At 53.3% G+C, this 20,594-nt stretch overlaps 3 protein-coding genes across 9 annotated transcripts; 2 read left to right on the top strand and 1 right to left on the bottom strand.

The window, feature by feature from the left end:
• The first annotated feature begins 51 nt into the window (after positions 1–51).
• Positions 52–9,676, top strand: ATG9A (autophagy related 9A). 6 transcript variants are annotated; one of them, XM_079134504.1, is made up of 16 exons: positions 52–198; positions 1,155–1,209; positions 1,598–1,729; positions 1,842–1,885; positions 2,392–2,456; positions 3,195–3,356; positions 3,552–3,693; positions 4,500–5,248; positions 5,331–5,484; positions 5,588–5,767; positions 6,158–6,406; positions 6,591–6,769; positions 6,973–7,090; positions 7,807–8,029; positions 8,190–8,335; positions 8,624–9,676. In XM_079134504.1, exons 3-16 carry the CDS (start codon positions 1,627–1,629, stop codon positions 8,627–8,629), a joined length of 2,520 nt encoding a protein of 839 aa, XP_078990630.1. In that variant the 5' UTR covers positions 52–198; positions 1,155–1,209; positions 1,598–1,626; the 3' UTR covers positions 8,630–9,676. The 6 variants fall into 6 exon arrangements, with proteins under 6 accessions (XP_078990630.1, XP_078990629.1, XP_078990633.1 ...); XM_079134503.1 differs by having other exon boundaries at positions 53–198; positions 1,152–1,209; XM_079134506.1 differs by having other exon boundaries at positions 59–213.
• Positions 9,677–10,042: 366 nt separating this feature from the next.
• ABCB6 (ATP binding cassette subfamily B member 6 (LAN blood group)) lies at positions 10,043–17,092 on the top strand. The gene is made up of 19 exons (XM_079134502.1): positions 10,043–10,914; positions 11,223–11,360; positions 11,742–11,922; positions 12,103–12,204; positions 12,384–12,567; positions 13,161–13,282; positions 13,782–13,891; positions 14,059–14,124; positions 14,281–14,406; positions 14,552–14,628; positions 14,717–14,780; positions 14,862–14,947; positions 15,140–15,197; positions 15,400–15,504; positions 15,805–15,979; positions 16,099–16,211; positions 16,441–16,535; positions 16,618–16,686; positions 16,814–17,092. Exons 1-19 carry the CDS (start codon positions 10,366–10,368, stop codon positions 16,923–16,925), a joined length of 2,532 nt encoding a protein of 843 aa, XP_078990628.1. The 5' UTR covers positions 10,043–10,365; the 3' UTR covers positions 16,926–17,092.
• Positions 17,093–17,210: 118 nt separating this feature from the next.
• ZFAND2B (zinc finger AN1-type containing 2B) lies at positions 17,211–20,099 on the bottom strand. Of its 2 annotated transcripts, none has more exons than XM_079134517.1 (10): positions 19,961–20,099; positions 19,762–19,834; positions 19,388–19,482; positions 19,038–19,169; positions 18,756–18,907; positions 18,494–18,589; positions 18,357–18,417; positions 18,202–18,269; positions 17,838–17,910; positions 17,211–17,512 (listed from the first exon to the last, which is right to left on the bottom strand). In XM_079134517.1, exons 1-10 carry the CDS (start codon positions 20,027–20,029, stop codon positions 17,456–17,458), a joined length of 876 nt encoding a protein of 291 aa, XP_078990643.1. In that variant the 5' UTR covers positions 20,030–20,099; the 3' UTR covers positions 17,211–17,455. The 2 variants fall into 2 exon arrangements, with proteins under 2 accessions (XP_078990643.1, XP_078990644.1); XM_079134518.1 differs by having other exon boundaries at positions 17,211–17,616; positions 19,961–20,097.
• Positions 20,100–20,594: the final 495 nt, after the last annotated feature.

Raw genomic sequence — 20,594 nt, 5'->3', positions numbered from 1 at the left:
GCTCATTGGCCAATTAGGCTGCAGATGACAGTGAGTGGCAGGCGCCGGGCCTAGAGCTCCGGGTCGGACCGAGCATAGCCGAACAGACCGAGCCCCTGGAATTGCCTGGGTCGCAGTTCCTGAGGTGACACGCGAGACTGGTTATTGGAATCCCCGGGCCCAGGCCAGACCTGACCAGGAGTGCCCACGGAGCCCCAAGTGAGCTCTCAGCGGGTAACCGGGGCAGGGGCGCAGCGGGCGGGGCGGGGGCGCGCAGTCAGAATGTTTTGATAGCGGGCGCGCGTGGGGGGGGCGCGCACGGGCGGCGGGGACGCGCGCGAGGTTGTCCGCTGTTGGGAACCGGAGCCCTTGGCCTGGGGCCGGGCGACCCTCGGGCGCGTTGTGCTCAGGTCTGGGAGACTGGGTGTTGGGAGGTAACCCAGTCCACCCGGGGCGTCAGCTGTAGGTCGGGCTCTACCCCTCCAACATCCGCTGGAACCCCTGAGCCCAGGCCCTGCTTGCTGGGGATCCATGGGTCCGGGGTCTACATTGACCTAATGAGTGGTGAGTTCCCAGAAAGGCAGGGCTCCCACTAACACAGGGAATCCCACTGGGGCAAGGCGGGGCCAAGATTCACGGTCCCCAGGGTCTGCACTGACTGGGTGAATACCACCTTGTCCGTGTCTGGCTCCAGGGATGTAGGGAATCCACATATTCGCCCAGGATCTGGGGTTTACACTAACTTGAAATTTCCTGTCCAGAAACTATGCCTGTCTACTGAGTTTTTGGTGCTAAGGTGCAGGGAAAGGGGTTCGCCAGAAAGGTCCTTTTCAGAAAAGACCTATTTGGGGTTTTGTGGACCCTGAGAGGCATGTCTAATTTCTGAAGCTGAGGCGGGGCAGTGGAGCAAAAAGCTAGAGGGACCCCCTGCCTCTGGTCAGTACTGACTCATTCTCTACAGGGTCAGTAAGCTACTCTTGGGGATCTTAGAGATGGATGAGTGACCCTACACAGTACAGCCAAAGGAGATCTCATAGTCCTAAACTGGAAGGGGCCTCTTCCCCACTGCAGCCTCCCTGACCTCCTCTTAGTAGAACTTGGGTGCATGGGAGGGTTGGTTTCTTTTCTGTCCCCACTTCCCATTCTCTGGGGCCTGACATCTTCTCCTCCAGCAGCTGTCAAGCCAGGGCATCCAGGGCTGGAGTGGAGCAGACACTGTCCATGGAGCTGGTAGGGCCATGTGCTTATCTCAAATCTTTGTTTACAACATGCTTCCAAACTGCTAGTCTCCGGGGAGACCAGGGATTCCAGGAGGGATAGGGGAGGGATCTTCCTCTCCATTGAATAGAAGATGAAATAGCCTGCACCAAAGGGGCAGATTCTGGCTTCAGGCCAAGGAAAGACTCTGGGAATCACTGACCCAGAGTTAAGGGCACCCAATCCCTGAGTTTACTACTCTCCTTGGGTTATTACTCCTGCTTTGCCTTTGAGCCAAGGAGACTGGTGGTGAAGACAAAGCCCAAGGATTCTTTCTCACTCCTTCTGGCCTAGTAGGACAGGCAAAAGGCAGGCAGCACCTGGGCCTGAACCAGGGTCTCTTTTTCCTCATCACTGGCAGGTGGACAAAGTGGACAGGGGGCTGCGGTGATGGCGCAGTTTGACACTGAATATCAGCGCCTGGAGGCATCCTATAGTGATTCCCCCCCAGGGGAGGAGGACCTGTTGGTGCATGTTGCTGAGGGAAGCAAGTGTGAGTTCTTGGCCCACAGCTGGGCCAAGGGAGGGGTTGGTGGAGGGATACTGAGGGAGTAAGGGGCTTTTGTTCCTTCAGACCTCTGACATCTCTGCTCCTGTGCCCACAGCACCTTGGCACCACATCGAAAACCTTGACCTCTTTTTCTCTCGAATATCCTTTGTATCTCTGTGTTAGAGCTCTGGGACCCTTAGCCCTTCTCTGAGCCAGGTCCCTGATGGGAAGCAGGGGTGGATTCAGCTGATCCCTGGAAGTGGAAGTGAAGCCCATCCTGAGGCTGAAAGAGGCTAGTGAAATAATGATCGTTAAAAATAATGATACTCCACATTTATCAAGAGCTACGTGCCTGGGTACACCTTGTGGTGTTTATTTATAAGGCACCTTTCTAAGGTGATCCTCCTTTCTGATGGGATGTTAATAATCATAATAATTACTGTCTTTTGACTCATTCTTTGTCATTTCTGTGTTAAATACTTTGCATGCATTTTCTTATACCTAATAATTCTGAGACAGGTGTTACCATTCCTAATTTACCACCACTGACAAAAAATATAGAGGTTAAATAACTTATACCAGGGACTTAAGCTCAGGTGTGTGACATCAAGGTCTAAACATTTAACTGCTGTCTTTACTGACCACCTTTTCTTAACAATTAACACGTTTATAATCTTCATCAGAAGAATGGCTTCACGTGTATGCTCATTGGGGAGATCTTTGAGCTCATGTAAGTATACAAAAGAAAGAATGATGTGGTAAAGGAATTCATCTGCTCTTTCCTTGTCTGACCCCTGGCCCTACCTGCCAGTGCAACTCAGCCCCAGGCTCCAAACTCTGCAAGACCAGGTGTGATGCCAAAACTTATAGCTTCACCTCTTGCAAGAAGAGCTTTCCAAGTCCTGTTTCTTCCACGAAGAGAACTCACACCTTGATCATTTCATCATAGCTGCAATGGATGTGCCAGGTTCAGTCAGGATGTCTCAGAGGTAGCAGCCACTTAAAAGCTTCTGTTCTACATTAGTTGTACCTTAGACCTGCTGCTGGGCAGGGAACCTTCTAAGAGGGAGGAACCCTATGGTAATTGCCAGAGGGGAAGGGGCTGAGAAGCCCTCTCTTAATGAGAAGAGTTCATATTCCCAAAGAGCTTCTATTATCTCAAAGGGATCAAGGGCTAGATACCAGAAACCATTATTATAAAACCTCTTAAAGCTAAAATCTGGCAGTAGTGACAGATTATCATGAGGTGAGGAAAGCAGACTGACTCTGTGGTGCCTGAGGATAAGAGTAAAAAATAGGAGCCAATGTGGGCGAGAGTGTCCATGAGGTTGAACAGAGAGACTGTTGGGAGTTCATCCCCTTTAATTTCCTGTCTTATTCAGCTGCTTCCAGGCTCTTCTCTTGTTCCACTTTCTTTCACTGGTGCCCCTCTGACTCTCAGTCTGCATCCCTTTTCTCAACTCCCCAGGCAGTTTCTCTTTGTGGTTGCCTTCACCACCTTCCTGGTTAGCTGTGTGGACTATGACATCCTATTTGCCAACAAGATGGTGAACCACAGTCTTCATCCTACTGAGCCCGTCAAGGTCACTCTGCCAGACGCCTTTTTGCCTGCTCAAGTCTGTAGTGCCAGGTGAGGCTGCAGGTCAGCGAGCATTGGGGTCTCTAATTCTTCTAGCAGACAGGGAATGAAGTGGAGTATGAGGCAGCAACTTGTACCCCAGATGCAGAGTCAGACTCAGCCTAGCAAAATTCTTTAGGATAGCAGCTTGCCTCCAAGACTCCTTCTTCAAGAACCACCCTACTTTACCTTCTCTGTCCCCACCAGGATTCAGGAAAATGGCTCCCTTATCACCATCCTGGTCATTGCTGGTGTCTTCTGGATCCACCGACTCATCAAGTTCATCTATAACATTTGCTGCTATTGGGAAATCCACTCCTTCTACCTGCATGCTCTGCGCATCCCCATGGTAAGATTGGCTTTGGAACATTAGCACCACAGCCTAAGATATCTTGGGAAGGATGAGGTGTATTCTGAGTATCACATGTCCAAGTGCATCATTAGCAGCTTTCATTACTGAGACAAAATGCCTGAGATAATAAGCTTATAAAGAGAAATGATTAGCTGGGTACAGTGGTATATGTCTGTAATCCCAGTGACTTGGGAGGCTAAGGCAGGAGGATTGCAAGTTCAAAGCCAGCATCAGCAATTTAGCAAGGCCCTAAGCAATTGAGAAAGATGGCTGGGAATGTGGCTCCATGGTTAAGCACCCCTGGGTTCAACCAGAGAGAGAGAGAGAGAGAGAGAGAGAGAGAAAGATTTATTTTATTCCACAGTTAAGAGATTTCAGACTGGTTGGTTGGTCTAGAGGCTTTGGGCCCATAGCAGGGAAGTACATCATGATGGGACACATGGTAAAAGATGCCTTTCCACCTCATGGCAGTCAGGAAGCACAGAAAAAGTTAGGGGTCCCAAGTTCCAATATCCCTTTCAAGGGCTTGCCCCTGATGACCTAACTTCCTCCTACTAGGCTCCACTTCTTAAAGGTTCTACCAGTTGCCAATAGTGCCACCAGCTGGAGATCAAGCCATTAACACATGGGCCTTTGGGGGAACATTTTAGATCTAAACTATAGCTATTAACAGGTCAGGAAGTATCTGCTTAAAGGCTCTACTCGGCTAAGCACATAACCCCTGAGCAACATCAATGTAGGGCAAGGGTTGGGTTAACAACTCCCCCTTCCATACTTTGTTTCTCCCTCACCCCACCCTGCAGTCTGCCCTTCCCTATTGCACGTGGCAGGAAGTGCAGGCCAGGATTGTGCAGACCCAGAAAGAGCATCAGATCTGCATCCACAAGCGTGAGCTGACAGAGCTGGACATCTACCACCGCATCCTCCGTTTCCAAAACTACATGGTGGCACTGGTGAACAAATCCCTTCTTCCCCTGCGCTTTCGCCTGCCTGGCCTTGGGGAGGCAGTCTTCTTCACCCGTGGCCTCAAGTACAACTTTGAGTTGATCCTCTTCTGGGGACCTGGCTCTCTGTTTCTCAATGAATGGAGTCTCAAGGCTGAGTACAAACGTGGGGGGCAACGGCTAGAGCTGGCTCAGCGCCTCAGCAACCGCATCCTGTGGATTGGCATTGCCAACTTCCTACTCTGCCCTCTCATCCTCATCTGGCAGATCCTCTATGCCTTCTTTAGCTATGCCGAGGTGTTGAAGCGTGAGCCAGGGGCCCTGGGAGCACGCTGCTGGTCACTGTATGGCCGCTGCTACCTCCGCCACTTCAATGAGCTGGAGCACGAGCTACAGTCCCGCCTCAACCGTGGCTACAAACCTGCCTCCAAGTACATGAATTGTTTTTTGTCACCTCTGCTGACGCTGCTGGCCAAGAATGGTGCCTTCTTTGCTGGCTCTATCCTGGCCGTGCTTATTGCCCTCACCATCTATGATGAAGATGTACTGGCTGTGGAACACGTCCTCACCACCGTCACACTCCTGGGGGTCACCGTGACTGTGTGCAGGTGGGTCAGGGCAGCAGGTGGGAGCAAGCAGACTAACCTTCCAGGAAAGGTTTGCGTCTCACCATGAGCTTGATCTCACTAGGTCCTTCATCCCAGACCAGCATATGGTGTTCTGCCCTGAGCAGCTGCTCCGTGTGATCCTCGCTCACATCCACTACATGCCTGACCACTGGCAGGGTAATGCCCACCGCTCGCAGACCCGGGACGAGTTTGCCCAGCTCTTCCAGTACAAGGCAGTGAGTGGAGTTGGAGTTAGGGCCTGCTAGAGACTGACTGGTAGCTTGGTGGTGAGGGCTGAGCTCCTTCCTGCTCTTATGACCTTGGTCCCTTTCCTTTCAGGTGTTCATCTTGGAGGAGTTGCTGAGTCCCATTGTCACACCTCTCATCCTCATCTTCTGCCTGCGCCCACGGGCCCTGGAGATTATAGACTTCTTCCGTAACTTCACCGTGGAGGTGGTTGGTGTTGGAGATACCTGCTCCTTTGCTCAGATGGATGTTCGCCAGCACGGTCACCCCCAGGTAGCAGGAGAGGAGAGGGGCAGGTGGATAGGGATGATGCCAGTACATAGTGTCTTTGGATAAACTGCAAAAAGTTGCCCTTTTTGAACCAGCAAAGTAGGCAGCCCTGCATCAGTACTTAGTACTGTTCGGGACACCACTGGGTAACCAGCTGCCTGGGCTGGATTTCTGCCATGTTGCACACTGTTGACCAAATTCCCTTGAGAAAGGCACAACACAAGTAACTGACCCAGCCTGTGACCACCCTGGGGTGGACATCAGGGCCCTTGGCCAAGATACAACAATGCATTACAGTCTCTATCCTCCAGAAGGGCCTCTCTCCTTGCAGGAAAGGTACAGGTAGGGTGCCTGTAAGAGGACAGGCCTGCTTACTGTGTCTACCCTGTGCAGTGGCTATCTGGTGGGCAGACAGAAGCCTCAGTATACCAGCAAGCTGAAGATGGAAAGACAGAGTTGTCACTCATGCACTTTGCTATCACCAACCCTGGCTGGCAGCCACCACGTGAGAGCACAGCCTTCCTAGGCTTCCTCAAGGAACAGGTTCAGCGGGATGGAGCAGCGGCTGGCCTTGCCCAAGGGGGTCTGCTCCCTGAGAATGCCCTCTTTACATCCATCCAATCCTTACAATCTGAGTCTGAGGTATGTTCCCAGGGACTGGGAGATGGGCAGAGTGGACTCCAGGAGTGGGGGATTGAGGATAGGGCATGGAGTGGAAGGTTTCCTTCTGTCTGTTTAGTCTATGCCACTGGGCCCCTAGGTACTAGGGGACTTAGAGGCTTCTCCCCTGCCCTGAGAATTCTGCCCATTTTTTTTTTTTTCATAGCCCCTGAGCCTTATTGCAAATGTGGTAGCTGGTTCATCCTGCCGGGGCCTCCCACTGCCCAGAGACCTGCAGGGCTCCAGGCACAGGGCTGAAGTTGCTTCTGCTCTGCGCTCCTTCTCCCCTCTGCAACCTGGGCAGGCTCCCACAGGCCGGGCTCCCAGCACCATGACAGGCTCTGGGTGAGTAGAGGTGGGCCAAGATGGAAGGGTGTAACAGTAGCCCCAGCAACTTGTGTGGGCCTAAGAAGTGTTGACAACTAGGACTGGGATGTAGCTCAGGGGTAGAGCACTTGCCTAGCATGTGTGAGGACCTGAGTTCAATCCTTGGTACTGGGGAAGAAAAAGTATTGACAACTGCTGTCTGTCTGTGCTGGGAGGGACAGGGTGGATGCCAGGACAGCCAGCTCCGGAAGCAGCGTGTGGGAAGGACAGCTGCAGAGCCTGGTGCTGTCAGAATATGCCTCCACCGAGATGAGCCTGCATGCCCTCTATATGCACCAGGTGAGTGGGCAACTGGAAAACAGAACAGAGGTGTTTGAATGTGGAGAAGCCAGATATGGGATCCCATCCCTTCTCTGCCACTTACCTGCTCTGCAATCTCCATTCTCACATATACCATCTTAATAGCCTCCTTAGCCAAGCATACTCATCCAGGGCCTTCAGTTACCCCCATCTAGAGTTCATTCCCTGAGATATCCAGATGCTCCCTCTCCTCCTCCTGCTATTACCTCCTATGGAGACTTTCTCAGACCACCCTCAGTAAAAGCCTCCGTTGCCCATCTGCTGAATCTTCCTGTTGTTTTTCTCCATGGCATCTGGCATCATCTGACATACTGTATTTTCCTTATTTGTTTATTGTCTCTGCCCATCCATTACCATCACTGATATATAAACCAGGTGCTGCTGGTATTGTCTATTTTGTTTACCACTGGGTCCCAAGTACATAAAAGAGTGCCTGACACTTAGACCCTTGATCAGTTCGTTCTTGAATTACATGAGTGGGTAAAATGAGGGCCCTTACAACCTATGCACAGGCTCTTCTAGGAGTCTGCTGAGAACACACACGTAGAGTGTCAGGCATCTATCTTCTACTACTGCTAACACCACAGGTGCCCTGGATGAAGGGGTGCAAGTGGGAACTGGCTGATACCATGTTGGAGGCAGCTGTTTCAGATACCCTTGTGTCGCCTCAGCTAATAAGCCCCTCACTTCTGCAGCTCCACAAGCAGCAGACCCAAGCTGAACCTGAGCGGCATGTGTGGCACCGCCGGGAAAGTGATGAGAGTGGAGAGAGTGCCCCTGAAGAGGGGGGAGAGGGCGCCCGGGCCCCCCAACCTATCCCCCGCTCTGCCAGCTATCCCTGTGCTACACCCAGGCCTGGAGCACCTGAGACCACTGCCCTGCACGGGGGCTTCCAGAGGCGCTATGGGGGCATCACAGGTATCCAACTGGGGGTACGGAGGGAAACAGGTTGTAGGGAAGGGTGTTTTTTTTAGGGGAGGAAAGAGGTCAGAAGGATGGGGCCCAGGGAGGCCAGTCCTCCAAGCATCCCTTGAACCCATCTCTGCTTTCCTGTTTGTGTTCTTGTTTGTCTCTCCAGATCCTGGCACAGTGCCCCGGGCTCCCTCTCACTTTTCCCGCCTGCCCCTTGGAGGGTGGGCTGAAGATGGGCAGCCAGCATCAAGGCACCCAGAGCCTGTGCCCGAGGAGGGCTCAGAGGATGAGCTTCCCCCTCAGGTGCACAAGGTAAGGGCTCTAGGCTTGAGAACCACTGCCAGAAGTATTAACTTGCAGGCTGAGGTAACAGCTTCCCATGTAGAGGAAGGTGCCTCCCATTCTGTGCAGAGGTGCTGCACCCTCCCCTCCAAAATTTACTCCCCTTTCCTCACCCAACTGCTCTGAAGTCCAGGGCTTGATTTTTCTTTTGTTAACTTCCCAGGAAATCAAGATTTCCTTTTCCTTTATATATAGGCTCCAGTTGAGGAGATATCTAAAGACTATCTCCATTGCCAGCCAACCATTTTCTCTCCACAGGTATAGATAAGGCTGAGAGAGTCCTTATGCCCCAGGATGGAGGCCACCGCTGCCCTGCCATCCCATCTACCCACCATGGGAGGGCTCCTCTGAGTGTTGCCTGGCTCCACGTGTGTGGTGTTTGTGTGTCTGTGCCTGGCCAAGGGAGGTGCCAACTGGGCTTGTCGCAGCCCCAGGAGAAGAATTTGTGGCCTAGGAACTGGGGGTGCACAGGACTGTAGCCTCAGCCCCAGGACCCCCTTGGCTCAGAGTGTGGTGCTAGAAACTGGTCCCCAGCCCAGCCCCAGTACTGCCACCTTTGCACCCACCCCTGCAAGTCTCCAGAGGGCTGCCTACCACAGAAGCTGCCAAGCAGGAAGAACCTGTGCCAACTGTGGAGTGGGGAGGTTGGGCCTGGACCCTCGACCCCTGCAGTCTCTGCCCCCAGATGAGCAGCTCAGGCTGTGGCCCTTACCTCATCCCTAGTGCTCACCCAGTGCTGCAGCCAGCTCACCTCTCTTCTGCTTCCTGCACATCACTGGCATGTGTGTGCTGCTTGTTCCCATTCTGTTCGCTTGCTCTCCTTCCGTTTGGCTTTTGCTTTGCGTTGGAGTGAAGGCCCTAGCTCCCAGCTCCCCTCACTCTGTCTTTTGACACTAAGAAAGGTTTCTGACTTGCAGGAGCAGTATGGAAATTCTTTGCTGCCCCTGCAACTTTTAGGATGGGTCCCTGGGAAATGAGGCCATCCTGGGCCCCCACTGCTGCTTATTGTATCCCCACCCACTGCACATGGAACGGACAGGGCTGGAGTATGACCTCAACCGTCTATATCCCAGCAAGAGAGCTCTGGCCCCCATCACACTGTTCCCTAGAGGGGAATAGAGGTGGGATGGCCTCGCCCTAGGCTTTGGGCTGCTGCATTGCATGCTGGGACTCAGCTCCTGCCCTATGTCCCACCCTCACCCAGTTCTGGTCTGCTGCGGCACAGTGGTGAACTCTGCTGCCAGCACTCACAGAGGAACCGGGTGGGGACCATGTACAGCTTGATGACCCTCAATAAAGAAGGGACTTTGACCAGGTCGTGGCTTCTCTCGCGCAGCTAGGGGTCCTAGAAGCAACAGGAGTGGGGTGCGTGCGGTCCGCCCCCCCCCCCCCCCCCCCGCGCGTGCACACACCCCGGAGACCAGGGAGGATCTGGAAGCAAGTGGGCCCAGGCCGCAGCTAGAACACACCGAGCTTGCCGACTAAGCTGAAGGGCTGCTTCCGACCCACAGTTCCGTGGAGGTCAAGGTCTCCCTCCGAGGTGCGGTCAGATTTCCCGCTCTGAGCACGTGACCAAGTCGGTTCCGCCCTTCTATTTTGCTCGTCTCGCGTTTATCATTCTTCCCACCACTCCGGAGACAATTGGCCAATGGGGACCCTGGATAGGGGAAGAAGGCGGGCCTAGAGTGGGTGCCGCTGCCGTACAGGGTGGGGCAGGTCCTGTGCGCTAGCGCTTGGCCTGAGGGTCCTGGGCTGCGAGCGGGGGAGGACGGGCCGAAACGGCGTACGTATCCTGCGTGAGAGCGTGGCGGCGGCGCGTGCGCGAAGAGAGTGGGCGGTGTGGCAGGGTCCACGTGCGTCCATTCCCTAGACCCCCGCGTCTTAGCGCTGGGCGACTCCATGACCCAAGACACCCCGGCATCCGCGCCCCTCCCTGAGCGGCCAGTCCGGTTCTCCGGTCCCTCGGTGCCTGCAGGCTCGGCCAGCAGCCACATATTGCCATGGTGATTGTGGGCAACTACTGTGAGGCCGAAGGGCCGGTGGGTCCGACGTGGGCTCAGGATGGCCTGAGTCCCTGCTTCTTCTACACGCTCGTGCCCTCGACGCTGATGGCCCTTGGGACTCTGGCCTTGGTGCTGGCTCTTCCCTGCAAGGGTCGGGAGCGGCCAGTTGGCGCGGACGCGTTGTCTTGGGAAACCGGCCCCCGCATCGCTCCTTACGGGCTGCAGCTGCTTCTGGCCACACTTCAGGTGGCGCTGCCCCTGGCTGGCCTGGCTGGCCGGGTGGGCACCGCCCGGGGGGCCCGGCTGCCAGGGTACCTACTGCTGGCTTCCGTGCTGGAGAGTGTGGCCAGTGCCTTTGGCCTGTGGCTGCTCGTGGCGGAACGGAGCCAGGCACGGCAGAGTTTGGCCATGGGCGTCTGGATCAAGTTCAGGCACAGCCCCGCTCTCCTGCTTCTCTGGACGGTGGCGTTTGCAGCCGAAAATTTGGCCCTTGTGTCTTGGAACAGCCCGCAGTGGTGGTGGGCAAGGGCGGACCAGGGTCAGCAGGTGAGGGACTTTGGGAGAACGGGAAGCACTGATGGCAAGGCCTGGGAAAGAAGTACTGCGTGTCTGGACCTACTGGCTCCATGCTTTGTGATGACTCTTAAAAAAAGAAAGAAGGGAGTGGCCGGTCTGGTGCTGGCTGGGTGCTGATAGCCAGCTGGTGGGGCGTGCCTGTGCTGAGTCACTGTGGGATTTGTTTTTGTTTTTTAAAGCCTGTTAGATGCTGGGCTCTTGAGGAAGGCCTGGTGTTGTGAGTAGTAGTACAATAGGATTTTAGCGTCTTCACACTCTTTGCATATGTTTCATTTTAGGTTCAGTTTGGCTTGTGGGTCCTGAGATATGTGGTTTCTGGAGGGCTGTTTGTCCTGGGACTCTGGGCCCCTGGACTTCGTCCCCAGTACTACACCTTGCAGGTTCATGAAGAAGACCAAGATGTAGAAAGGAACCAGGTACACCTTGTTTTCTGAGTCCTCGTGTGTGTGCGTGTGAGTGCACGTGCATGTGTGCGTGTGCATATGTGCACGTGCACACCCTGGGTTTCCATCCCAGGGCCTCCTGAATGCTAAACATGTGCTATACCACTGACCTACATCTCCAATTCCTCTGAATCCAACGGTCTATTTTCATTTAATTCCATGTCATCATTCCCTCTCCCCTAATGAATTACTGCTTTCCTAGACATCAGTCTGTTACCCAGTAGCTTTTCGGATCCCGTAAGGGATTGCTCAGACATCTGGGATCTGTCACCCCATCCATTCTTCCTTGGAGGGCTTCTGGCTAATTAGTTTCTTTACTTCTGAACTTCTCTCCCCTGTGTGTCATCATCCTAGGCTGGATCAACAGACCAACGGTCTACCTGGCGAGACTTCGGCAGGAAGCTCCGCCTACTGAGTGGCTACCTATGGCCCCGGGGGAGTCCAGCTCTGCAGCTGGTTGTACTCATCTGTCTGGGGCTCATGGGGTTGGACCGAGCACTCAATGTGTTGGTCCCCATCTTCTATAGAGACATTGGTGAGGGGGAGAAGGACTACAGTTCAGCCTGCTGGTTCTTCCTTGGCCTGGTGACTGAAGTGGCCCTTACCTAGGGAGGTGGGGCAGTGGGAGTTGTGTGGTCAGAAAGGGGCAGCCTGAGGCAGTTTTGCCTGAAGCAAATCAAATCCCAGGTGCTGAAGTGACCCTTTTTTTCCATAGTGAACTTGCTGACTGAGAAGGCCCCTTGGAGTTCCCTGGCCTGGACTGTTACCACCTATGTCTTCCTCAAGTTCCTCCAGGGGGGTGGCACTGGCAGTACAGGTGTGTGGGACCCTGCACTCACCCTCGTGAGCATCAGCCCCTCCCACAGGCATTCCCTCACCCTTGTCCTCATGGAGGATGCCTTTCCCAGGCCCCTCTGTGTTCTCAGACCTTTCATGTCTTAGTGTTGGGCTGACATCACTCAGCCTCAGCCCTACTGAGGCTCCCTGGCCCCCTAGGCTTTGTGAGCAACCTGCGTACTTTCCTGTGGATCCGGGTACAGCAGTTCACATCACGGCGTGTGGAGCTGCGCCTCTTCTCCCACTTGCATGAGTTATCGCTGCGTTGGCACCTGGGCCGCCGCACAGGGGAGGTGCTGAGGATCGTGGACCGGGGCACATCCAGTGTCACAGGGCTACTCAGGTGTCACACCAGTGGAAAGGGCATGTGGGAGGGTGGGGCTGCAGAAGCAGGGGTGGAGGAGCTATCAGTATAGACCCAGCTTGAGCTGCTGCCCCTCCCACCTGGTTTATGTTTTGTTTTATAAATCATAAGAGTGATATACACACGGCCATCATAATAACTTAATGCAGACAAGAACAAATCTCTTTGAAATTCCACTTCTTCAGAGCTTCCCACTCTGCTTAGTACGTTGAGTTCTGCTTTTTTACATTTTTATTTATATCTGTGCAGACTCACAAAACTAAATATATTGTGGACATTTTTCCTAAAACAGGATTTCAGGACATAGATGTAATTCTTAGAGCACCTTTAACAAATCCTTGTGGAGATAACATTTTCATCCATGCATGAAGATCTCTGTTATTCACAAAAACTGATACAGAGAATTCTGTGGTTTGAGGCTGCAGTGGTTTATTTAGTCTGTGCCTCTTGAGAGGTGTTTAGATTGATTCCAGTCTGTTGCTGTTGAAAGCAAAACACTACACTGAGACTCCTAAAAGAAGGGTTGCTGGGCCTAAGTCACCAAGCCTTTGTTGCTTGACTTGCCCTCCTAGCTACTTGGTGTTCAACATCATCCCCACGCTGGCGGACATCATCATTGGCATCATCTACTTCAGCATGTTCTTCAACGCCTGGTTTGGCCTCATTGTGTTCCTGTGCATGAGTCTTTACCTCAGTGAGTGCTGCTGGGTGAAACCATCTCTCTACTATCTAGGGTTCCCTTGGGCATGAGCATCACATGACCACCTACCTTCAGGAGGCTGAGGATTGGTGGACTTGATTAGGATATGGCTCCTCCTGGCACAGTGGGCTCTTTTGAGTTGGACCTTAGTTCAACCTAGATGGAGGACCAGGGAAGGACATCCTTGTCACTTAGGTCCCTGCTGTGGTGGCCACAGGTCGAGGAGAAACTCATTTGTGCAGTCGGATGCATCTTGCCTTCCATGTGTTCACCTTGAGGCGTTTTCCTCACATGAGCCTTTGAGTACACTGTGAAGACGTCTCACATGCAGCTCCTCCCCTCATCAAGCTTGAGGCTCTCTCCCTCTTGAGTCTGGGTCCCAAGGCCCTAGTATAGGTTTAGTATGTATGGCAGGGAGTGGACATCCACGCTTGGTCTTTGCTGTTGAGGATGATGATTTATTCTCCCTACCCCTCGTCCTGTCACCCTCCAGTCCTGACTATCGTGGTCACTGAGTGGAGAACCAAGTTTCGCCGTGCCATGAACATGCAGGAAAATGCCACACGGGCACGAGCAGTGGACTCTCTACTAAACTTTGAGACGGTAAGGAAGGCTTCTGGGGCAATGATGAAAAGCACAGAAATGTGGAGGAACGTGGCTGGGACCACTAGGGTGATGAGGAACTAGGGTTAGTGCTATTTAAAATCAGGAAGGAAGGATTGGAATCTGGATGAATGATCTGAGCACCATGTGCTGTTTGACTTCACCAGGTGAAGTACTACAACGCTGAGGGTTATGAAGTGGAGCGCTACCGAGAGGCCATCATCAAGTATCAGGTGAGGGTGTGAGGGGCGGCCTCCTAAGAGCAGCAAGCTGGTCATTGGGGCATTGCCAGGACCCAGAGGAGTATGGTCCAGGTAGTGAGATTGAAAGCTGGGATTTGGTGGTCAATGTGTATGGGACATTCCTCCCTCCTGTACCGTTGCCTTCAGGGTTTGGAGTGGAAGTCAAATGCTTCACTGGTTTTACTGAATCAGACCCAGAACTTGGTTATTGGACTTGGCCTCCTTGCTGGCTCTCTCCTTTGCGCATACTTTGTCAGTGAACAGAAACTACAGGTGAGGCAGAATCAGGAATGGGAGAGTGGGGGCAAGGAAGAGGGGCCTGGGGCGTGTATCTGAGCCACCAGGTCCCTGAATGGGAAGTGGGCAGGACGATAGGAAGAGCAGACCCCCTGTAACTCGGCTTCCTGGGTCTCCACAGGTTGGGGACTTTGTGCTATTTGGCACTTACATCATCCAACTGTACATGCCCCTCAACTGGTTTGGCACCTACTACAGGTAATCTGATCGTTAGCTCTCACCTGTTTGATGTGTGTTGCTATTTCCTAGCTCCTCAGAGGAACCCCAACCCTTACCCTTCTTGCAGGATGATCCAGACCAACTTCATTGACATGGAGAACATGTTTGACCTGCTGAAAGAAGAGACAGAAGTGAGTGAAGACAGAGGAGTGGGGCTTGGTTGGGCTTTTTCTTGTCTCTGGAGAAATTGTTATACCGTTGGCCTCTGCCAGGTGAAGGACCTTCCTGGAGCAGGACCCCTTCACTTTCAAAAGGGCCAGATTGAGTTTGAGAATGTACACTTCAGCTATGCTGACGGGTGAGCCCTCTCCTTTTGCCTTCTTTCCTTTCCTCTAATCCATTTGCATCTGTCTTCCTCCGCCTTGTCCTGCTCTGAACCCTGGCTTTGCAGCCCACCACTACTAGGGGAAAGAACCTGGGGGATGGCAGGACCCAGTAGTGGCTCTAGCAATGGGAGTGGCCTGCTGACCCCGTCCACACTTCCTTGCAGGCGGGAGACCCTGCAAGATGTGTCTTTCACCGTGATGCCTGGACAGACACTGGCCTTGGTGAGAAGACACCCAGCCACTTGGCCCATACTTGAGCTTCCCTCATTCAGTGCCTGTGGTGGTTCATGACCCAGGCTGGGAGTTAGAGCCCTGTTTTAATGGGCAACAGGAATGAATGTGACAGACTGCATGGGTTTTGGTTGCCTCTTGGAGTCTTAAAAGCCAGTGGGCCTAATGTTTTCCCGTGTTTCCAATGCAACAGGTGGGCCCATCTGGGGCAGGGAAGAGCACAATTTTGCGCCTTCTGTTTCGTTTCTATGACATTAGTTCTGGCTGCATCCGAATAGATGGACAGGACATTTCACAGGTAAGGTTGCTGGGGACAATCCCATAATTTAGAGATCTGCATATAGAATACATGATAATGTTACAGATCTGTAGTAGTCCAGGAAAGCAGGCAGCAACAGCAGTATATTTCTGTGGAGGGAGAGAGGCTGAGAGACTGAGAGGGGGTGAGCGATTTGCCCACCCAGCTTGCATTTACAGTGGTGATGGCAAGATTCCAGCCTTGGGCCTCTTAAGCCATATGTTTCCTGCCATCTCATTCTATCTCCCAAGCCAAGGGGATTGATCTCACAGGGTGTGGTATATGGTCTTTTGGCCCCAGGTGACCCAGACATCTCTCCGATCCCACATTGGAGTTGTGCCCCAGGACACTGTCCTCTTCAATGACACCATTGCCAACAACATCCGTTATGGCCGTGTTACAGCTGGGAACAATGAGGTAGAAGCTGCTGCACAGGCTGCAGGCATCCATGATGCTATCATGACATTCCCTGAAGGTGAGGTACCTCTGCAGAGTCCCCTCCCCTGCCCAGTGTAGGTCTGTTAATCCTGATCTCTGGTTGCAGACACCAAGTTTATTATATGTGACTTGAGGGAGGTGGGCAAATATCCACAGGGTACGAAACCCAGGTGGGTGAGCGCGGACTGAAGCTAAGTGGTGGGGAGAAGCAGCGAGTTGCCATCGCTCGCACCATTCTCAAAGCTCCAGACATCATTCTGCTGGATGAGGTGAGGCTTCAGCACCCGTCTGCCCTCTGCCCTCCCTGTCTGCGCCCAAGCCACTTCTGCTAGGCAATTTTCCACCTGGCTTAGGTATCACCAGTCCATGTTTCACCAAAACCCTTTTTGGATCCCGTGCCCAAACTCTTTATTTCCTGAGCCTCAGCTAACAGCCTATATCCTCCTCCTATTTGGATCTTTGGGTGGCAGGGGCATTTTACCTGGACCCTCTCTGTAGGCAACGTCAGCACTGGATACATCTAATGAGAGGGCCATCCAGGCTTCTCTGGCAAAAGTGTGCACCAACCGCACCACAATCGTGGTGGCACACAGGTACAAGACTACCGGACCTGGGTGGCTGGCAGTGTGGGCCAGTTCTGGTGGAGTGGTAGATAACTGATCTCTGACTTCTCAGGCTCTCGACTGTGGTCAATGCTGACCAGATTCTTGTCATCAAAGATGGCTGCATCGTGGAGAGAGGACGGTGAGACACAGGATGAACAGGGCAGGGGCTTCTAGAGGGGGACTCCCTTGCCTGTCTCCTTTGTCCTCATACCCCAATTTCTTTAGAGTGAAACTGATAGTGCTTAACACTTGCTTCCTCACCCCAGGCACGAGGCGCTGTTGTCCCGAGGTGGAGTATATGCTGACATGTGGCAGCTGCAGCAGCAGGGACAGGAGGAAGTCCCTGAAGACACTAAGCCCCAAACCATGGCACAGTGACAAAAGTTGTGGTTTCTTCCCTCTCAAACACTAACTCAGGGGAATAAGATGTGTCCCTTTTCCCTGGCTTATGTCATCCTGGTCAGGGGTTTGGTGCTAGCTGTTATGAGAGAAAGGGATCTTTCAGAAAAGATCTTTAGGGAAATAAAAGTATGGACTGTGCAAGATCACTGTGGCTTTGTCTGTGGGGCATCATGAGGGGCCTCTATTCTTAAGTCAGTGAAGCATTCCTGACAAGACTTTCCTGTCTTGGGTTGGAGAGGGAAAAGACACACACCACTTGGATATCTTACTAACTGCCAAGATCTTTATTCTTTCCAGGCCCCTCCCTGCCCACTACCAGTGTGGGGCAGCCCCAGGTAAGGGGATGACATGAGGAAGGGAGCTGAGCGTGGCGCCTGGCCAGCACCCACTGAGGGCCCAACCAGGAAATGGTTCTGTTACTTTCTCCCTGTAGCTCAAGAGCTAGCAGGACCTTTCATAGGCTCAGCTCGGCAAGCCTTCTGGTGCTCCTGGGAGCGGCCTCCGCCTCACTTCTGCTCATCTCTGCACTCCAGGCTGCTGTGCGCCTCCTCTCTCTGTGTACCCTGGAGATGTGAGGGCCACAGTCCTTCTCAGCTGAGCCTCCCTCCCCATGCCCAGGACCCTAGCACAGGCTGCAGTTGGACGGCTTCAAGCTGCGGCTCTGCGCCTGGAGCAAGGACGGGGAGGAGGAGGAGGAGAGAGGGTACAAAGTCAAGGAAAAGAGAGGAAAGGCCTCATTTCAGAACTTAGCATGGGCTGGAGTCACACTGAAAGCAAAAGGATAATCATCATCCCAACACTCTCCAACACTTGGAAGAACAGCCCCTACACACAGCTTCTTATTCCCTACCAGCTTGGGACCCCACCTTTATCCCACCATCTCTGTACCTGCTGCCGTTGGTATTCTGCCTCACTGGCGGATAGCGCTTGAGCTAAAGCCAAGTCTTCTTCCTCCTGAGAACTAAGAGGGAGAAACAAGTTATATGACAGTAATGCCTCAGATTCAAGCATCCAATCTGTGTTAGGCATCACGGTGCTGAACGCCTCTAGGTATTACTACAGTCTTCATAGCGATCCAGGGTGGATATTAGTATTGTTCCCATTGTATAAAGGCAATGAAAGAATTGGTCAAAAGTTCATCTTAATCTTGAACCCAAGTTCCTACTATCTTGCATTGGGTCAGAGTGGTCTCACCTCCTCAGCTCCAAACTGAGCTCTAGCCCAAATCCTACCCTCTCACCAGAGTAGGTACCTTGGGATCTGGGGTTTGGTCTCTGCTAGAGATAGTTCCAGGGCACGTTGCAGAGCCTCATCCTCACTCTGCAAAGGAAGAAAGAAGACCAGTTTCCTTGGACATTACTCTCTTCATGGGTTTGCCTCTATCTATCCAAACTCTGCTCAACTCACCAAGCCATTCTGCAAAGTAATCACTGGAGGGACTGTCCGGGACGAAGATTGGGTTGTGGCTCTATGGCAGACATTCAAGAGGTTGAGATCAGAGATGTGAAGATGAAAAAAGGGAGGAGAGAAATGGGCAAGCCTACCTGCTAGGAGAGGTAGAGGAAGGTAAGGTCCGACTTGGGCTGGGGATGGTGCTTGTTGAAGAAGCCAGATCTTGTGATCTGGAAATGGCAGCAAATCTGTAGGGAAGACAGACAGTCTTGGCATGCCTCCAAGAACATGCCTTACCCAGAAAATCAGGGAGTTCCTCCAGTTTGAAAGAGGTTAAAAGATTCCCTTGGCCAATTAGGACAGGGTTGAAGCTTCCCAATTTGTAGTAATAGAGGTTGTCAGTAGAGCAATTACCCTGCCCGGCTTGTTGGGTGCCCCTCCCCAGAACAATCATGGTCCAGTGGGTGACGGTGCTTGATGCAGAAGTTTCGGCCACAGCGCTCACAGTTCAGTTTCATCATCTCCCGCTGTCGGCAACCAGAGCGTTCACACTTGTTGGTGAATATCTGAGGCGTATTGGGAAGGTTTAAGTCTGTAAAGATTCTATCCCTTCTCCAGCCCCATCACTGGAGTTCGTTGTTTAGGTTTGCAGGTATCAGTCCCAGCTGGATCAAAACTAACCCCTCAATCACTGACCTTGCGTTTTTGCTGTGCTGGATCAGAGCGACAGTCTCTGTCAATGTGTTCTCCCACAGCACGGTCAGGAGGCTCCCCTCTGGCCACAGGCACAGGTACATTACATAGGGGACATACTGGTACCTGGATATCCTATAGTCAAGAGGTAGAAGTCAGTTTGTGGTCCACTCCCAGTCCATAAAAATCTCTGGTCCTGAAAGAACTTGGATAATAATGCACAAGAAAACCCGATGTTCCCCAGCACTGAGCCTCAGAAAGACAATAACGGAGGGAAAAATGTGAAGCAGATTCTGGAGATTCTGCATGCATTCACCATCCACCCCCTCTCACCCTCACGATCGCCTCCTCACCTTTTGGTAAGCGGATCCACAGTGATGCTGGGCATAGGCCACATGGTCTGCACAGAAGATGCCCGAACAGGCATCGCACTTGAGCGGCAAAAAATCTGCAGGAAGTGGGTCGGACTGTAGGTCCAGCAGGACCTGGCTGTCCTTTCTTCTCACTCAAGGATGCCACTCCGTAAGGAAAAAGCCACCCTATTGGCAACACACTGCACCCCTTCCCTAGTCCACAACCTCCTTCGCCACGCCCCCTAGCCACCGCCCCCAACTTCGAGCTCCGCCCTTCTCTGGCACTTCCAGGCCCCGAGCCCACCCTCCTAGCCCCATCTGCAGTCCCAAACCCCTTTCCGCTCGGCCCGCCTCCCGCGCGCTCCGCCTCTCACCCAAGCGCTGACAGCTCGGCTCGGAACAGTGAGCCCCAAGGTCCGGAAACTCCATCGCCGGGCCGGGCAGAGCCTGCTGGGGTAAGAAGCGAGTGCTGAGCGTCCCTAGGGCTCTCACTGTGGATCGGGACCACGACCCAGCACTCGGGAGGGGGCTCCCCGTCCCGCCCCTTCCTCTTCCCCGCCCAGCCTGCGTTACCAGAGCCTCCGCGCTGCCGGTCCACCGCTCCCACTCCTCCCGGGGCGCGCGCGGGCGCCATGACGTCATTACGCAGGGCGGCTCGTATCCGACCCGCGCAGTCTCGGGGCAGCGTGGGGAGCTACCCGGCAGAGCCCCACCCCTCATCCAACAAGTCAGGGAACTGGGATCCGGTCCGAGATCAGTGAGTGGGTGGCTGCAAACCCGTCTTGAATGCCGAGCGCTGGCGTAACTCCGGGGAGGGTCTTTATCAGTCAGTCCTGAGGGATGAACGAAAGTGCCGGTGAAGGCGAGGACAAATGCACTCTTGGGGACAAGGGCTGGCTAGGATAATTTGAAACCAGTCTGTTCACAATTCGGTCTCTGGCCAGCTTCTCACTCCACGCCCTCCCGCTGGCCATTTCGTTCACCGCCAAGGCTTACCTGCCCTTCAGGAGCTGACAGCTCCCATAATTCTTTGCAGTGCAAATTCCTCTCCAGAGCTACAGATCCTTCCTCCAGGTTTCAGCTTTGATGTCTTCCTCTAAGGCTACTCTGACCCTCATTCTGAGCGAGGCGATCTCCCTGCTATGTTTCAGCACCCACAGCACCTCACTGTAATCAGCTACGCAACCCCTACACACATAAACATGCT

This window comes from Sciurus vulgaris, assembly GCF_902686455.1.
Source record: "Sciurus vulgaris genome assembly, chromosome: 3".
NCBI lineage: Eukaryota > Metazoa > Chordata > Mammalia > Rodentia > Sciuridae > Sciurus > Sciurus vulgaris.
The sequence above is the reverse complement of the archived record's forward strand: the minus strand, read 5'-3'. Positions and strand labels throughout refer to the sequence as shown.

Bases quoted from the DNA above. Each gene is read 5' to 3' on its own strand.
- ZFAND2B (XM_079134517.1), bottom strand. From the start codon at position 20,029: ATGACGTCATGGCGCCCGCGCGCGCCCCGGGAGGAGTGGGAGCGGTGG. The intron at 19,483-19,761 runs GTGAGAGGCGGA...CACTTCCTGCAG, and splicing joins GCCGAGCTGTCAGCGCTTGG to ATTTTTTGCCGCTCAAGTGC. The intron at 17,911-18,201 runs GTACCTACTCTG...TCTCCCTCTTAG, and splicing joins ACCAAACCCCAGATCCCAAG to TTCTCAGGAGGAAGAAGACT.
- ATG9A (XM_079134504.1), top strand. From the start codon at position 1,627: ATGGCGCAGTTTGACACTGAATATCAGCGCCTGGAGGCATCCTATAGT. The intron at 5,485-5,587 runs GTGAGTGGAGTT...CTTTCCTTTCAG, and splicing joins AGCTCTTCCAGTACAAGGCA to GTGTTCATCTTGGAGGAGTT. The intron at 6,407-6,590 runs GTATGTTCCCAG...TTTTTTTCATAG, and splicing joins CCTTACAATCTGAGTCTGAG to CCCCTGAGCCTTATTGCAAA.
- ABCB6 (XM_079134502.1), top strand. From the start codon at position 10,366: ATGGTGATTGTGGGCAACTACTGTGAGGCCGAAGGGCCGGTGGGTCCG. The intron at 10,915-11,222 runs GTGAGGGACTTT...GTTTCATTTTAG, and splicing joins GGGCGGACCAGGGTCAGCAG to GTTCAGTTTGGCTTGTGGGT. The intron at 15,505-15,804 runs GTAAGGTTGCTG...TTTTGGCCCCAG, and splicing joins ATGGACAGGACATTTCACAG to GTGACCCAGACATCTCTCCG.